General features: G+C 34.1%; 1 protein-coding gene across 1 annotated transcript in view; it reads right to left on the minus strand.

The window, feature by feature from the left end:
* Positions 1 to 3,173: 3,173 nt before the first annotated feature.
* The window catches only part of Kcnj3 (potassium voltage-gated channel subfamily J member 3), a 147,273-nt gene continuing 130,631 nt past the window's right edge, over positions 3,174 to 19,815 (minus strand). The window contains exon 3 of the mRNA XM_028769214.1: positions 3,174 to 6,509. Coding sequence (XP_028625047.1) covers positions 5,923 to 6,509 — 587 coding nt within the window. The 3' untranslated portion in view covers positions 3,174 to 5,922. The remainder of the gene's footprint in view (positions 6,510 to 19,815) is intronic.

The raw sequence follows: 19,815 nt of genomic DNA on the forward strand, positions 1-19,815 counted from the left end.
CAAAACAACAACAACAACAAAAAAAACACCCACCCAGCTAAGTTTCCAACCCCTAAAAAGGAAAGATCTGAGAAACTTGAAAGTGCTACCTACTTCGTTGTGGCTTCAGAGTCATTGAGGATACATGAATAAACATATTTTTGAGTCTTCCTTTATGTTAAAGCCATTGAGACCAGATTTGTGGTAAGGGAGTCCATAAATGGAGGCCCAAGAGTCCACTGTCTGAGGCTATGGAAGATGTTATGGATGTCAAAGCCATAAACATTTGTCAAGGCGAGCTGTATGCAGAAAGTGGAATATATCAAGAGAAGAGAAGTGTGTTGTAGGCAGTAAACATATAAGGACCAGAGAGAGAGAGAGAGACGTGTGTTAAAGGCAGTAAACATATAAGGACCAAGCCGTCAAAGCCTATCATATAGCACATGGAACTATAGGATTTAGAGTTTTCTCTAGTGATGTGGGTCTTGCTTAGGTCTGGAATTTTCTTATTATGTTCTGCCTCATTTTTTTTAAAATGGTGTGTTCTGTGACATTGTATGTTGACATCTTTAATTTGATTTTTAATTTTTGTTGTGGATTAAAATTGAGAGATTGTCTTGAGTTTCAGAAGATACTTTGGAATTTGAACTTTTAAATCTATATTGAAACTGTGAAGGACTAAGGGGACCTTTGAAGTGGGATTAAATGCATTTTGCACTATGATTTGGCCACAAACCTATGGGAATGAGTGAGTGGAACATGATGGTTTAAATGAGACTAGCTCCCATAGGAACATATATTTGACTGCTGTTCCCAATTAGTGAAACTACTTAGGAAGGCTTAGAAGTATGAATTTGTTGGAAGAGGTATGTTACTGGGGTTTGGTCTTTGAGGTTTCAAAAGACTCAGAGATACATTCTTTCTCTTTCTCTCTCTCTTACCCGCCCTACTACTTGTAGACCTAAGATAAGTGCTTCCAACTAACTATTCCTGTTAACATATGTCTGCCATCATGGACAATAACCCTCTTAAGTTGTGAGCCCAAATTAAAGACTTTATTTTATAAGTTTCCTTGATCATAATGTCATATAAAAACAACAACAACAACAAAAAACAAACAAACAAATGAAAGGACCCCTGATAATGATGTAGGCTGTTGTGAGCTTCTGATATGCGTTCCTGGAACCAAACCCAGCCTTTTCCATTCAGGAAACCTTCCTAACTATAGAGAAATCTCTCTAACCTTGTAATTTACCTTTGTAAGCTTAGCTATTTTAATAAAAAGAATTTTGTGTTGTTCCCAGGAACAGGAAGAAGTACATATCTAAGGATTTATGTAAATCTAGCCTGATAACACATTTCTTTTTATGAAACATTTTTAAGTGAACAAAGAGAACATGTATCACAATATTCTTTATTAAAAGAAAATTAATAAAGGATATTTTCATGCTTTATGTACCGCAGCTTTTAAAAATGGTTAATGTGGAATAAGCTACTCTTGAAGCTTTTTTCAATCAGATCTTGAGAAATAATAATTAGGAAGTAAAGGCTTCATGTTGTTGAAACATCTCATCAGTAAAAGGCACAATAAACATAATTTACAAACAAGATTTTGTGATGAATCAAGTCACAGTCTTTTAGGAAATGAGCCATAAATTATTGATTTAGGTTCTTCCCTTGCAGTTTGGGTAACCCCATGGAAGATGAGGAGAAAGAATTGTAGGAGTCAGAGGGAAATAAAGACATTAGGAGGATACTACTCACAGAATCACCTAAGAAGGGCTCATAGAGGCTCACAGAGCCTAAGGCTAAAATCACTCAGCATGAATGGGTCTATACTAGGTTTTCTGCATACATGCTATGATTATCTTCTTGGTGTTTTTGTGGCTCTCCTAACTTTGGTAGGAGGGATATTTCTAATACTTTCACCTGCTCATGGGACTCTTTTATTCCTACTGGGAATATTTATCCAGCCCTGATATCAAGGGTTTATGCCTAGTCTTATTGTGTCTTGTTATGCATTGTTCAGTTGATATTGCTGAAAGACCTGCTGTTTCTGAAAGGAAACAGGGAAGAATGTGTCTGGAAGAGAGAGGAGGTAGGGGTGGAGGCTGGAAGGAGTGCAGGGAGGGAAAACTGAGATTAGGATGTATTGTATGAAAACAGTAAATTTTAAGTGTAACATAGTATATAAAGGTGTATAGTTCAATAACAGTAGAAAAGTCAAGAAATAATTGTGATGGTTTGAAAATTAAGCCCATTTGTGATCCAGAAATTTAATATATTTTAAAATTAAACTCTTTGTACTAAATACATGAGTTTGCAATACAATGTTTGCAATCCAAACAGCTCTGAACATTGAAATTATAGATTGAGTTTTAGAAAACATGCTTCACACTACCCTAAGGTATAATTCAAGAATAAATTGTGAAATAGAACTCAGATTGCATACTCTGCAATCAAACTGTACTTTCTTCGTTGTAAAAAAGAAAGAAAAAAACAAATATTTCAGATATAAAGATTATGAGTCATCTGTTTGGTCATATATGTCCAATAGAAATCACTCACTAGATAAATTCTTCCTTTCCAGAGAATGGGACTTTTAGGTACTGAGCTAACAGAATACTTTGAATAAAAAGCAAAGCCTTGTATGAATGCTTTTAAAATATCATAAGATTAAAATAGGAAGCCTATGATAAAATTCCTCAAGTTAATTTTACTTATATTTACAAAGTTCATACATATATTGCTATAGTGAATAAATGCCTAAGTTAAAGTTAAGCATTTCCAAAATAGCTATGCTTTGTTAACATTTTGATAAATAGAATGAGATAGTTTACTACAGGGAGAGCTAGCTGTATAGTGACAGGAACACATTCATCTACAACTATTCAGATCTTTCTTTCCCAATAGCCACTAAGCAAGTATTATGAGTATTGGCATACATTTCCAATATCTGAAGGTTGACATACATTGACTTTCAGTTCTTTTGAATGTAGCTCTCATAACTTCTTAAAATGGAAATAGTGGGTTTATTTTGCATGTTATAATTTCAATAAATTGCATAAGTTTGGAACCTAAGAGATGTGTCATGAGCTGATTAAACTCTTCTAAGAAGTTCTAGAGGCTAATAAAAAGGAGATATTGGAATGAGTTTTCATAAATTGGTCTGTGAACAAAAACAGAAAATCAAGAAAAGGTGAAGTAAAGCAATTCTTTATTTTTTTCCAAATATATTAGACTCATTAATTTTGTTAGTGTCAACAAAACTTTACCATATATCATCCAAACCAGGACATAATAGGATTCAAAGAGAGGGCTACTAATAATTACACAAGTACAACAAGTATAAACTTCAATTTTCCTGGGCAGTCTGGATCCTATGATCAACCTGGAAATAGGGATTAAACTGCAAGTACATGCAGAAATCATACTGTTCCCACACGTATGCGGAAAAGGTAAAAGTGTACTGTTCATTCGAATTGAGTTTTGGCAACACTGGTTGTTTCTCATCATTGAGTTTTCAGAGTTAATGTTAATCAACTTCCTAAGTATCACCTTCTGATTACATACCGGCCTATAGCCATTTCCATTGCTACCGTGTTTTCATTCACCTATTTGTAATACTGACTACTGGATATTCTCATTCTCTCTCTCTCTCTCTCTCATTCTCTCTCTCTTTCTCTCTCTCTCTCTTTCTCTCTCTCTCTCTCTCTCTCTCTCTCTCTCTGTCTCTCCATCTCTCTCTGTCTCTCTATCTCTTTCTTTTTCTCTCACTCATTCTCCCTACACTCTCTTGCTGATACAGTGTACATGTCTACATCCCCAAGAACTAAACTAAAAAGACAATGCCTAGGTCAAAGAAGGCATGCAAATATTTAGTTAAATGAATAAATTCAGAGAGTTTGTTTTTGGTTCTTCACAATACCAAAAACAAATTAAAATGACTCTCCAAAGAATATTATGGCTCTGTATAGTTTTAAGGTGTTGGACTAAATGATCTATGCAGCTTCCTCCACTGCTGAATACACTGTACCCACTGTTCCCCTTTTCCTGTCTGCTAATATTGCATCACCTCCATCTAGCAAATAAGAACATCTGGTGATCAAGGGGTAGGGCAACTGCTCTATTCACAGTGGATGGATGCTAATGTTGATCATTTTTCCAGTAGTAATTCCCTGTTATGTGTTTGCACCTACAGAATTTGGTTGATACAGAGGTAGCCAGAAGATAGAGTGGATGATATACTGTAGACGTAATAATTTGCCTATAGTAAAATTATCGCAGGATTGCTAAAACAATAAGGAATGCTGTGTGCTCAAACCAACCACCAGTGATTTATATATTAATGAGAAGTGAGTTAATTCTGGAACAAGTTGGATTATTACAAATCCCTCAGAAAATTGTACAGGAAAATCTATGTTAGTATGCAAAGAAGTACTTCTGCAGTTTCAAAAAAAATTTAAAAAAAAAACTTTTTACCCTAAAGCTTTGTGTTAAAGGTATACTACTAATCAAATTTGATACTAGCCAGATGTTGGATGTTGAAAGCTAGTACTACTAAAATTATTCTGGTGGCCAGGGAATCAAGGCAACAATAGAAGAATTGTTCAACACCAAAGCAAAACCAAAAAATCCTGAGTGTACAAACATTGTCAGTTCATTTGATTTTAATTTCCCTCAGGTCTGTGCTAAATTATTAGCTATAGACCTGGAATTCGTTTCCAGACCAGAAAATAGTCTCTCCTTTCACAACAAAAGCCATAAACAGGAGAGCAGCATAAAAGAGTCTGTCAGGTATATGCATTTTCAGCAAAAGTACTTATCATCTGTTTCATTGTGCTGTCATGTCTCCTGAAATATCTGCAAGTCTTTATGGATGACAAAAGTTCCAGAAAAAGAAGAAAACATTGGCAACCAACTCATTTTGACACCGGGACCATTTAGCCTGTCAGTTTCACACAGACTCTGACATTGTCACAATAACCTGGCTACTGACTATTCCAATGATTCAGCATTTGTTCAGAGCTCATATTTTTATTAGAGTACAAAACCAACTTCCAGATATTAGTTAGTTTTGGAATTGATGAGTTAATTAACTTTTATTAACCCCTCCCCCACCCAAGTTCTAGTGACTTCTAAAAATCATAAGAAAAGTTCAGTGATGTGTACCGTGTACCGGCACACTCTAAAATTTACAAACTAAATGCATAATAATGATGTCTCTGTGATGTCAAAAACACCGCAAATCTCTGCTACCCTTTCATGATAAACTACAGTTGAAAGATTCCATGACCTCAACATCAGAAAACATTAAATCAGATTTTTAAATAACAAATAATTTAAGGCTAAAATATTTGGTATTCATAATCAATGCCAGCAGCCTTCCTAGTCTAATAAAATAAACATGCACAAGAAATACAAATTTGAACAGAACATCACAATTTTTGTTAGATATATATGTCTGTATGGGTATGTTTTATATATATGAATATGTGTGTGTATGTGTCTGTGCATATGCATGTATGTATGTATGCATGTATATAAGTTTAGTGCCCTGAAAGCTATCCACGTATGTTTGGCTTAATACATATATTAGAAATTATGGGGAGAATATCTCCACTTCAAATATATATTTATATATTTTTTCAGAATATTCAATATAAATATGCCATATATAAATCATGCCATAAAACTAAATGCAAAATTTGCACATTATTGCATGCTTGATGTGATAATACATGCCCACTAGTAGCTTTCTTATGATGTCCTCCCTTCATAACTCATGTTCAGCACAGAAACAACACTTCACTGAAGAGTTCTCTGATGTATTTGCCAGACTTGGATGGACCTCTCAGATTTCATAGGGAGGATTATCTTATCAGCCAAATATTGGACTAATACTAAATCAAAACATTAAATAATGCCTAAAGGGGTGTTTTGCTATGTGAAGCGGTCAGAGTTCATTTTTCTCAGTTTGGCTGGAAGATTCCCTTCCATCCTGGTAGGTCCTCCAGCCATCTTTTGAAGCTTTGGTGGCAAATCAGCCACAGACTGGCTTATGGGATCCGATAACATCTTGGTCGTTTTAGATACCAGTTTTTCTTCGGAGTTGCCAGGAACCGAACTTATTCGTTGGAGTTTCATGGGCAAATCACCCAAACTATAGGCTTTTTCTGAAGTTGTAGAGCTCATCCTCAGGAGTTTTTTAGGAAAGTCTTCTCTCCCCGTAATTTTCTGCAGCTTCGATGGAAGTTTTGTGCTAATGTCATCCAGTCCATCTAAGCACTCCACAGAGTTGTGTCTTTCTTTGCTGTTGGTTATGGCTGGTGCTATTAAAGGGGAGGACATGAGAAGCATTTCCTCCTGCTCTTTCACACTGTATGGAGGGGTGGGGACTTCAAAGGTTGCATGGAACTGGGAGTAATCGACTTTAAAGAATCCTTCTTCTAAAGAAATTACAGGGAAAAAACGATGACCCCAAAGAACTTCATCCTCGGTGTATGATGTTCGAGCTTGGCACGTCATCCCTGCAAGCAGAGAGAAACCTTTTGATGAATTATGCACAGTGGAAGCACAGAAAAAAAGCAGGAGTCCATTCTGCTCATAGATTCATATAAGTAGACCACACAGTACTCGAGTTTCATAGTTTTACACTGTATTAGAGCTGGAGTGCATGTATTCTAGTCCCACTGAAACACACAAGGTGCTGGAAATGTTCAGAGTCCCATGATTCATAGTTTATTATCCATATGCCGAATCTAAAACCTACATAGAAGAACATCCGAACATTTGCCTACAGGAGGAAGCTAGAGGAGAAATTGTATGATCACTATTATCATTTAAGAAGCAATGTGATAGGCCGTATACATCTGGCTTTGAATCCAACCTGTAAAAGATAATGCACTTACAAACTTGAGAATAATTTTCTATAATGTAAAGTACAGATGCACAACAAAAGTTTCATCCTGTGAGCAAGAAATAAAAGTCATCTGTGGAAACATAACAAATCATGTAGCTGGCCTTTAATAAGTAAGAGTTCATTTTTTTTCTTCTTCAGTTAGTGACAAGCAAGATAAGATAGGAACACCAAAGATCTCTCTCCAAAGCACTTGTTAAATTAGAAACAGAGACATTTCTATGTTTGGACAACAGCTAATCATGTCAGAATGTATATTAGTTAAAATTGTGGAAATTTTATGGTAAAATAGTTACTTTGGGCCTTGAATAGATCATTTTCCTTTTCTGTTCTCAAGTTGTCTGGAAGTAATGCTGGATTTCAGATATAACATGCCACTTACATATTATGTTTCTTGAAAATAATGTATCTCCTAGTACTCTGATATACACAATTGTTTCTCTTCAAATATAATTTGTTTACATTGTTGTTACCTAATCAGTAAACTTCTGAATATTCACCATTTGAAAATAAAGTTAGAACATAAAAAGCATACATCAAATTTCATCCTTATACGAGTCATATTATTTTCCATGAGAAACAAAATAGTTGCTTTCCTTAATTTTTATTACCAGGCTTCTCTGCTATTAAAATGTAAAGGCAAATCATTTCTCCCTTAAGAACTAAGTGGTATCTAATGAGCAATGTCTGTCTTGTTTTTTTTTTTTTTAACGATCCAAATCACACAGGTGACTTCTGTTGTTTAAAAGCCCAGTGGAGTTCAAATAAAAGAATATTGTGCCCTTTTGTTACGTGAAAAGTAATCGCACACAGTACTTAACAGAGAGTAGGGATTAAAGTCTGTCATTTAAAAGCCATATTGAAGAAAAGTTAAGTCTTTCACTGAATCCCTCCAAAATCTTAGAAAGTGAACATTATCAGCTATATATCACAAGGCACTTCATAGTCATCATTACATGCCATCTTTCATAAGGGATTAAAACATTTTAGCGCAGAAAATAAATGTCCATGTCATAATAGGCATGCTGCTGGATATCCTGGGTCTTCACTCTTATCCTCTATTCAATCCGGTTAGGGAAATGTGCTTCGATGATGATCAAGATAAGTCACCCAGGGCTCAGAGGCATTAAGTGTGAACTCATGGGGAAACGTATTTAATAGGCTGCAGAAAAACGTATCAGTATCTCTTCTTTCTCCCATTCTCTCCTCTATCAGATATACACATTCACTCTCTCTCCCTATGGCCTTCTGTCTTTCCCTCTCCCTCTCTACATTTAATGCTTTAGTTAGGAGTCTAAATCCAGTCATCACTCTAACATTGAAATGATACTTATGTACCTGACAGTGACAAAATTATAGTTTGTAATAAATATTATGTTATATCAGTTCAAAAGTAATTTCTAAGTTTACACACACTAATAGAAGTAACTTCATTTTGTATTCAAAACATATGTATGATACCTTCTGAAATAAATTATATGAAAATATTGGATTGTTATTTTATCATAAAATCTAAAAAAGAAATCCACTGATAAATTTATTTGCTATCATTTCAGAAATTTGAAGATAAAATTCCCAGAAGAATAAATATTCTATATACTAAATATATAGCTAATAGTACTGACAAATAAAATACCCAGAAGAATAAATATTCTGTATACTAAATAATATGGCAAATAGTACTTCTATCCCTTCTAAAAAGAAGCCATTCTGTATGGAGTTATAAAATCTTTCTGTATGATTTCAATGGAACAAAAGTATCAATGTATTTTACATTAATGATAGTGAAATGAAAGTGGTGATATTTCCCTTAAATTTTCATTTTAATTTAAAACAAATCAACTTTCTTACTCTATTTTTTTTTTTTACCACAACCCTGGGTAGTGGAATTATGTGACAGGGCACATGCTCAGGATATCAGTGCTTTGAATTTGTGTCAGCTATGTAAGTTTGTCCTTAGATTTTTGTAAACACTACTGATAATTAAGAAGAGACTTGAGGCCCCTGGGAAGAGAGAGGCATAGGTAGGGGTTGGGGTGAGGGGGAGGGAAGCATGCTCTCATAAGCAAAGGGGAGGAGGTACAGGATGAAGAACAGTGAGAGGGAGAACTGGGGAGAGGAAATGGAATGAAACCAAGTAAGATAATTTAAATAAATAAGAAAAAGTCTTAAAGTAAAATGGAGCCAGGAACTTTGTGCAATCATTTCCAACAGTCATATTAAACATACAATATCTGATGAGTGACCAGTTCTATTGTAGATTATAATTTTTGTTTGCTTGCTTATATATCTTTTGCTGAGGGTATCTTGATAAAAGTCACCAATGTGGTTGATTTTTCTTTGGGACTGCATACTCTCACCTTCTTCTTCACCTCCACAGTCATGACATTTTTACGCACGTCCTGCCAACTGTTTGTGACTTATTCAGGCCCTCTCTGCCGGTAGAAATGATGGACAATTACTGAGTTAGTCATAGTCTGACAGTTTAATTAAGGACCTGTAATAATACCAGGCTTTGTCATTTTCACCTCAAAAGCTCTCAGACCTGTTGTTTTAATGAATGTGGAATTAGTTTGAAAATGTGACCTTGGGCTAGGGTAAAGGATTAGCTATAAGAAATACCAAAGAGGTCATCTGCATTGCATTTACAGTTCTAAATTTATAATTCTACTGGAATAAAACACATCAAACAATAAGATAAACCCTTTTAAATCTCTGAATCAATGCATGGAAAAATTTTTTTCACAAGATGTTTTTCATCCAAAGATGCAGAAGTCCCAGCTATTTCCAGCAGCAGCATCTGCTGCTTCACCAGTTTCCAAAGGGATGAACGCGTGTTGATTTTCACATTTGTTCCAATCTGGAATCTGGTTAAAACATGCAAACAGTTATCTCGCCAGCTGAGACGTGCAATCACATATTACCCTTTGAATGATGGTATTCACCTGCAATTACATTAATTCAGCTGGTATCATCTGTCATGAAATAAGCATGGTTGATTTTTGAATAGTCTGAGTAAGAAAAATAATGAAAAGATAGAACATTCTAGAAGGAAAGATGCTATAATGCTATAATGCATGCATGTTCTTAGAAAACATAATTATAACCACTTTCGAGCTTCTCAATTAAAGTTTGCATTTTATTTTGTAAGATACTAGTTTGGGAGAGATTTTTAAAATGCAATAGGTTCTTGAGTAGACCTTGGTTCATTGTCCAAGGCAGGGAGTGGGCATCATGTATATTTTCTGTTATCCAATATGAAAAGCTTCTTCATCATTATCCTGATTTAGATTCAAATTAGTAAGATCTCAAGGTAAGACTAGATTTTAGAGCTATGGTGTTTGTGGACTTGGATGTGCTATATATGCTCTTATAGCCAAGGAAGTACAGAGGAGGAGAACGTATGAATGGAACAGAAAAGGGAAATCTATGTGTTGATCACTTTTCTTGGCATTGTTAATATGAAATTTTGGTAGATTTACTCATTCACTTACTGAAAGTGTTTTTAATAAGAACCAAATGTCCACACTGAGGCTCTCCATCCATAAAACACATGTAGAATGAAAATGTTGAGGAAAATTTACAAGGTAGAAATATGAGTACTGTAACTTAAAATATAGTTTTTTAAGACAAAAATATGGAGTTTGCTTCTGGGCCAGCTACTCCTGGCAATGGGGTGTGTTCTGGAGTGTCAATTATACATCCAGGGAAACTCTATTGGAAAAAACTGATTCTCCCCTTACCAGCAGAGGATTCAGTTTCAAATAGTTTCTTTGGTAGTGGTAGGACATTCATGGTTTCCATGTTTCAGTGTTTGTTTGTTTGTTTGTTTGTTTGTAAACTTGAGAGAGAGAGAGAGAGAGAGAGAGAGAGAGAGAGAGAGAGAATGAAAGAAAAATTGTATTAGATATTTATATAATACAGCCATTAATTTTAAGCCATATGGAAAATATATGATAAACAAAATATGTACGTACACTTTTAACAATAAAAACATAAAGAATCATCATTTAACCACAATAGATGTTTTTAGCTTATGTTGTTGTTGATGTTAAGATAACTGTGATAGCATTAATCACATACAGCACTTGACAGTGGACCTGGCACTGTGCTGTGTAGCATAATATTTTTCTACACCATCATTGGGGGGACACTAGGAAGTGAATTTTACTAAATACACATTTCAAGGAAATTACTGGATTTTGGAAGATACCAAAGCAAAAAATTATCACAGAAATAAGTCCAGAGATCAAAGAGGAAGGTGAGCCACAAGCCAATGACTTCGTGTTTCATGTAGTCTATAGTCACAGAGAGATTGAACCCTATCTTAGGAATCTCTGTCATATAAACGAGTGTAGACAAATTGGTTCACTGATTAGGTAAATCATTCATACTACTGAGTCAAAAACATTTTTAAATATAACTACAATGATGTGAACAGAGATTTTGCAGGATAAATACAGCAGACACCAGTATCTAAAGAAGCGGGTCACATCAGCCCTAGAGGCCACTTACACAATGGAGAAATCATTTTGATGCCAGACCCATGTAATATCAAACAATGACTCTCAGCTCAGTCATTAACTAATGGATAACCTTGAAGAAAAAATGCTAATAAGCTGTTTGAATCATCAGTTTTGTTATTTTTAAGTTGAAGTTTCCCTCTAAGAAATAGTCTGAAGATTAAGTACATTAAGAAATGTATATAAATTGCTTATATAATATGAATTCATCATTTTGTTCAGGAAGCTTCTCCAAATGCAGGCTATATAAATACAAATTTCATATCCAAATAAATACAAACACATAAACTTAAAATTTTAACCCAAAGCATTATTCTTCCTTCTTAAGTCCTTATTGTCTATCATTTCTTTAAATTGACAGCTATAAATGTATCAGCTAAAATCATGTTGTCACAAAATAACTTCCTAGTCTACCTTGCAAATTTCTTTGAAGATTATTGAATAAGATCTATTGCTCTTTCTCCCTTAAAGTACTTCCAGAATTTCCCTCATGCCCCTGAGATAATAACTGTTAGACTCACTCAGCATTCTCTTCTTGTTCTCTATTCAGCAACTAGCTGAACACAGATTTAAACTATAAACTTTCCAAAGAAGCTCATAATATTTATCTCCTGTTTGCAAAACAAAAAGACACTGTGTTCTCCACTGTTCAATAACACAGAGGTTGTTGGCTCTCCTGAGATATACTTCAAAGTCATTAAGTATACATAAATTGCTTCTAGAAACTGCAATGCTCAAATAGATGGAACTTGGTTAAAGCCCAACATACTCTACCAAAGCAGATCTTTAGAGAGGAGTTACTGATGTACATTCAATTTGATACTGAGCTCGATTCTGTACAAGCAATGACTTTGCCATGTGTTCTCAGATACCAGTTTGCTAATTTTGCTCAAGTAATGTCAGAGATTTAAAAAAAAACAAATTATGTTTTTAAAGGAATAAAATTACACAAGTAACTTGGCAATGGATATTTAAATTACACTTGTTTTTTAAAATCTCGAAACAAAAGTAAATCACGTATTTTTAACGATGATCAACAAAATAAGTGTCTATTTTCCAGAAAAGAATTCAAGGGTAGATCCTTGGGTCAGTGGAAAAGTATGTTCTGTGCAGGTAGTATGTGCGGAACAACCTAATAGTGAACAAGGATAGAAACGTATGTGATAAATTAGAGATTGTACCTGTAAGACCAATGATTCATTATCTAAACCATATAAATCTTAGCTATTATAAAATATAGAGAGTATGAAGACTATCTGATTCCCAAGCTGTTTAGAACATAAATATATGCATGCATATATGTATGCAAGCATGTATGATCAACTTATGGATCTATCATATTAACCACTAAATAATAAAGGATGGGCCACTGGAAGAAATTATTTACACACTCGTGTTTCAGTTCTTCCTAACCTAAACATCAGATTAGACTAAATATATTTATTTTCTAATAATTAACTCATTTCTCTAAATCAACTCAAAACAAATCAAATTACTTCTATTTTTGTTATTCTCTGGTGATCTGAGCTACACAATGTTGCCTACATCATGATGGGGTCTGAGGAAGTATATATTATCACACTGACTAACAACAAATCAATCCCTGCTACACATCTGCCTCTTCATGAAACTCTACCATAACTAAAGCAGAGTGCCTTCTCTTTGTATAGTGAGTTTCCCAGAGACACTGACAAGACCCCACCTTCCATGTCTCAGGCTTATTTCTTAAAGAAGCACTGTCAAATTTACTTCCATCTGATTATCATTCCCTAAGTTTCACAGTGGAAATGCATTCTTCCCAGCCTACTTATTTTTGGATTTCTCCTTGTAAAATGTATTAAAACATGCTTTGTTGCATGGTCAATTATAGAATCAAAGCAAATCAAGGTTTGCCATTGTTCTTTTCCTAAAAAGACAAGATTTGTTTCAAAAATATTTTCATTGCATAGCAACAGCATAATTGAGTTACTGTGAAAGAATGACCTGAAGAAGACTGATAGAAGAAAAGATTATTTTAAAAAGAAAAATGTAACAAATGTAGCAAAAACCCTATAAAACAAATACAAGCACAAAAACACAAACTAGTGTGTTTTCAGTGACATTAGCAATTAATTTATGGGCAAACATATTCTTATGGGGTGAAAGACTTTCAAAATATCTCCTAAAGCAAAACAAAGGTCAAAATTTTCAAACATAACATACAGTTAGTATAATTAAATACCCAAATTAATCTTCATCTTCACAGCTAACCCAAAAATAGTGCATGCCTAACACTACAAATCTTATACAAAATAACAGATAAAATATTTCTAGCATATCTTCTAGAAATTAGGAAATACCTTTATAAGTTAAAAACATTAACAAAAATATATGCTTATGCTTAGTAAATATATATATATATGTATATATATACATATATATATGTGTGTGTGTGTGTATGTGTGTGTATATGTATATATGTGTATATATTTATATATATGAATAAAATTCCTCATTCCTGCAAAGAATTATTCTTTTCCTCAAAGAAACTATCAAGACATAAGGATATACAAATACATCTCTCTTGAGTCACAAACTTTCAGTGGGTAGAAAGGATTGTTTTTCATTCATTCATCCTTTGAAACACTGGAATATCTTCACTCATCTCTGTCAACAGTTCCTCAAATCCAAAGCATAAATCAAATACATTTAACTCTACTACATCATTGCCAGTTTTTATATTTTAGCTTTGTAGCTTTAAAAATATGTCAAATTTCCTCACATGCACATGCCTGGATGTGTATCAACATTCTTCATTCATAGGGAAATATAAATGACTTGACAGTATAAATAATAACCTTCATTCATTTATTGAGCATTGACTTTCTGTGAAGCATATCTCCTATCCTTGTTTACAAGTGTTGCAGAAATGAAGTGTAAAATCCATTCTCTCAACCTGCATTTGATCATTATAAACTTACTGTTGAATTGTAGCATTATACACAATAGTCCTTATTGACTATGTGAGGAAATGGTATACCAGTGTGTAAAACATGTAAGTAAAAGCATAACAACCTGCATTTAAATTAAAGGTACAGCTTGCATTTTGTAATTTACTGTAACAACAGATAGATTATAGATGTAAGGATTCTTAAGGGTCAGTGAGATGACTCAAACAAATAAAGGTACCTTCAGCCATGCCTGAGTTCCAGCCCTGAGACTCACATAATGGAAGGAAAAAACTGACTCCTGTAAGCCTCCTCTGATCTCTATAGGTACACACACACACACACACATACAAACACACACACACAAACACACACACACCATACAAACAAAATGGATGGAAAGAAAAAACAAAAGAAGAAAGGAAGGAAGGAAGGAAGGAAGGAAGGAAGGAAGGAAGGAAGGAAGGAAGGAAAAAAGGCCTATAGCAGACATGAGCTACACTACCTACCTAGTTCCAGTATTGTGCCAGGAAAAGATGCTCCATTTTCCAGGAGAAAAATTAAAAGGGAGGGAGGAAGCAGTGACATAAATTGATAGCGGTGAGGTGAACACTTACAGTAATTTCTATCTACTTATCAATATCCTATTTTAATACCAGTATGCAAGAGTCATTAGTAAAATTGCAGGGAACTTAGTTATTAATAGAATAAATGTCTATAAGATTTCAATCCTGATTCATTTTTCTACATATTCAAAATAATTTGGGGTTGTTATAAATTCAAAACTTGACCCAGAAACATCTATAAAAACACTTCTCCAATTGGTTAGTGAAGGAAGTGCACAAAATTTAAAAATAGATTATGTGCAACATGATAAATAATATATGTCACATTAGACGATAACGTCATATTTTCCTTATTGGAGTATGAAGTCATATGTAAGTAGATATAGATGTATAGATGATTATTAGAGTTAATTAACTGGAATTAGCTATTAAGCCAATTATAATTATATTATAATTAAACCAATATGACATCTTATATGCATGCCAACTGTTGGCCCATACTGAATCTATTATTTTGATGAAATTTCTGTCTCTCATAACACTAAATCAGTTTCCTCATACAGTGTACTGCATCTATTTCTACCTGACAGTTTAAAACGTGTTTTCTCCTAGCTCGTGACTCTTCCTTTTTATAGAGACTGCTACATATTTTACTGTCACCAACTGTAGCTACTTTTTAACATATCCTTTGGCTGAGATTCAGCTACACTTTGTTTGCTTGCAGGCTCAGAACAGAGCTGAATAAACATTTGCAATTCAGCAGTTGTTCTGGTTCTGTGCTTTGCAGTAAAAGGTCAGGGGATTTTTATTCTAATTTTGCCATTATGCTATTTTTAGAAGCCGAGTGAAAAATGGATTCTCTATAATTTAAAGAGAATAGTTTCTGGGAGATTTTATTTTCTATGTGTGAAAATGGCACATCACAGCAATAATCACAAATACATGTTCTTTTAACACATATATTTTAAAGTAAAATAATGATCAGTTGTAGCGTGTATGTACAAGTCTTGTGAATGAATTTAATTTTCGGGCAAGACAGAGTCTAGAGACCAAATTTAAATTATTTGAAGTTTTCTAAACACATTGGCTTCTCATCTTCTTCAGTATTTGCTTAATATATCTCAATTTTACAAAATAAATTAATTTTTTGAAGCCCAAATTCTATGAAATGCTAAAACAAACAGTACATGAGACTTGAGACACAGTGAGTTTCTTAAAGTTGGCCTTATCAGAAAGAAAATGCGATTCAAACTTTCTATCAGTTTATGCTAAAATGCAGCAAACTCTAAAAGTAGCATAGACATTCTCTCAAGCTGTTAAGTGAAAAATGACCTGTCTGTAAGCGTTCCACTAATGTAGAGATCTTCTGCCTATTGGCAAAATTCTCCATTTGCCCTGCTAACATTTGGAGAAATTTTATCATATGCATCTTTGAGAAATCATTTAACAGTATCATCTACCTCACAAAATGAGGTTAAGATTTTAATATGATAAATCCCTATTAGTCAAAGCCTAGATAACAATTCAAAACAAAACAATACTTAACTATGTAATTGTGTGAGAGAGGGAAGATCAGAAGTAATTAATCTGGAATAATATAAATTAAGAGCTCTGTCTGACCTTCACTTAGGACTAATTATAGACAAGCAGTAACATTTAAAGGAAGTTTTTTTATTGTATCATATGTGCACAAACTTACAGTCCTTTCAATCACTTTTCATCATTCATAATTGGAAGCTGAATTTTCAGAGATTCTGTAAATTAGAGTTTTTGCTAACTTTGTTTCCAATATTTTTTTTAAATTTTGCCTACAGTGACATTTTCTTTATCTTTTAGATTTGATGAGTTCCTTGACAGTGGGAAAATTAAATCAAAGTATCAAAATTTCATTTAAATATCATTACTTTTGCATAGTTTTTTGAAAATATGTTTTGGTTAGTTTTCTAACCCCTCCAAAATGTAGGTTGGTTTATAATTGCTAATTGGATTTTTATAATTGGAAAATTGGTTTATTTTTTATCTAATTACATTTTCATGTATTTTATAATTTCTATGTTGTAAAAGTAACAATATTATTTAAGTAAGATATCGAAAAACAAAACCAGCTGATAGTAAAATGTAAGAACACATTGAACTCCATTAACTATTAATCCCACCATTTCTAGAAGAATATGAAAAAAAGCATCATTTTATTTAAAACAACATAATAAATGACAATAAGTGAAGCTGTCAAAGTGACTGTGAAAAATCTCTACACAAGAAGATGATGCACCTTAGAAGTGGAGGAATCTCAGATTTATTTCTTACTAGAAACTATATATATATATATATATATATATATATGAATGCTGGTGGGAGTGCAAACTGTTATAACCACTTTGGGAATCAATTTGGTGGTTTCTCAGAATTGAGAATAATTCTACTCAAAGATCCAGCTATATCACTTCTGGGAATATACCCAAAAGATGCCCCATTATATTGCAAAGAGATTTCCTCAACTACTTTCAAAGCAACTATGTTTGCAATAACCAGAAATAAGAAACAGCCTAGATGTCCCTCAACTGAAGAACTGGTAATCAAAACTGGTTCATCTACACAATAGAATATTATTCAGCTATTAAAAACAAAAACATCATGAAATTTGCAGGCAAATGGATAGAAATATAAAATATCATTTTGAATGAGGAAACTCAAACCTAGAAAGACACATGACATGTACTCACATGTAAACTGACATTAGCCATTAAGAACAGGATAACCATGTTATAATCCACAGACCCAAAGAAATGATGTAATAAAGAGGGCCCAAGGGAAGATGTGTAAATCTTTCTCAGAAAGGAAAACAAAATATTCCTCTGAGGTGGATGGAGAGACAGAACGGGATGAGAGAGGGTGTGAGCAGAGGAACAGGGAGGAGGATTAGGTGTGGAGAGAGGGGATGTGGAAGAGAACTGGGAGTGAGAACAGCAATTGATGGGAATATCTCTGGTGCTAGCTGTAGACTTGGGACGGGGAGAATCCTGGAAGACTATGGGGATGACGGACCCTACCTGACACTTTTAGCAGTTAGGTATATGAATATTGAGCTGGCCAGCTCCTGTAGCCAAGTGGGACTTCTACTGGAGGGAAGTGGACAACAACCCAAAATTTGCTTGCTCTATAAAATGCACAATGTCTTTATATAGTCTGATAGCAGAAGGTACGGTGGAGATTAAAGGTGTGTACTACCACACATGGATCTGGGACTTGCTTTGTACCAGGCTGATCTTGAACTCAGAGATCTCCTTGCTTCAGTCTCTTGAGATTAAAGGTATGTACTACATTGCCTGTCTTAAGCTTTTCATGGTCACTATCATGGCTTCAAGATATCCATGCCAAAATCCAGGTCAGAACCTGTGTCTTTCAGCCTCAAGTTCTGGATGACAAGTGTGCCCTCCAATAATGGATTGCAGTTCGTTCCAGATATATTCAAGTTGACAAACAGTATTAGCCATTACAGCAAGTGTGTGTGTGTGTGTGTATGTCTGTGTGCTTATGTGTGTGTGTTTTATGTGTATGTTTGGTGTGTGTGTGTATGTGTGTGCAATTGGGACGTAAAGTTAATAAATAAACAAATAAATTTAAAATATCCCAATAATGTAGCAATGACTATAACTCAATGAAAAAAAATCACTGATATGAAGGCTAATTATGTAAATAAAAAATGTTCTATGCTACTTTACATTTTATTTTTAAGATTAAATTATAAATACACCATCATTCCCCTTCGTTTTCCTCTGGCTTATCCAGCACTTCATGGCTTGTCAGCATGAAGCTTTTAGGGTCGAATGACTCTTTTATAAGGGACACATATCAGATAGTCTGATATTAGATATTAGCATTACAATTCAAAAGAGTAGCAAAATTATAGTTATGAAGTAACAACAAAATAATTTTATGGTTGGGGGGCACCACATGAAGAACTGTATTAAAGGGCCTCAGGATTAGTAAGGTGGAAAACACTTCTCGAATTCCACCCATGCCTCTCATTATATTCCCTTCCAAATTCACAGCCTCTTTTTCTTTATTTGCTATTGTCACATGTTTAAATCCATAAGTATAAAAATATAACTCTGTGAGTTCATTTAATGTTTATATGTATATAATTTCAGGGCCAACCACTATGTTGAGGCCTTATCCTTGGGGAATACTAATTCTTACTCTTCCAGCAGTTTGTACTTGTTTGTGGTTGTTTGTCAAGGTGAAGAGCCCTTTCACATTTACCTGCCTACTGGTGCTTTCCTTCTTTAGGTCTTGTTAGGCAACCATAGAGTTAAGGTATCATGAATGTACCTTCCCTGTCACTTCTAGCAGACAGAATCTCATTGCAATATTCCTGGTTTTCTAGTCCTCATGGTCTTTCTGTAGTCACTCCTGTTGTGCTGTTTTGTGCCCTGAACTTTAAGTTTATTGTATATGTATCCATTGTGACTGAACATACTATGATAGTTGTTCTCTGAATTTTAATCTTTTTTTTTGGTTTTCTACAATGTTCTCCATCTTCTGCAAAAATAACGTCTTTTGAGAATAAACGAAAACTACACTGATCTATGAGTGTAAGAATAATTATTTGTACTACATTTAGGAATTATTCTGTTTCACTAGCATGGCCATAGTAGGTTCTCCTTTAAGACTAGTTGCTGATATTTGCCTAAGTTTTCAGTATCAGGCATGACTTAATGAGTAGGCATTAAGTCCAACTAAACAGCTTTCTCCAAAATATGTATACCATTATTGTAGCTTTATGTATATCCTCTTTGTTGTGGCTCACAGGAGAGTGAGGTCAACACAGAGAAAGATGGAAGGTAAAAATAATACTAAGGATGTTCAACAAGGCCCTAATGAATTATTTTTATTTACCT

The sequence above is a fragment of the Grammomys surdaster genome, unplaced genomic scaffold, assembly GCF_004785775.1.
Source record: "Grammomys surdaster isolate TR1022 unplaced genomic scaffold, NIH_TR_1.0 191, whole genome shotgun sequence".
In the NCBI taxonomy this organism is placed as follows: Eukaryota; Metazoa; Chordata; class Mammalia; order Rodentia; family Muridae; genus Grammomys; species Grammomys surdaster.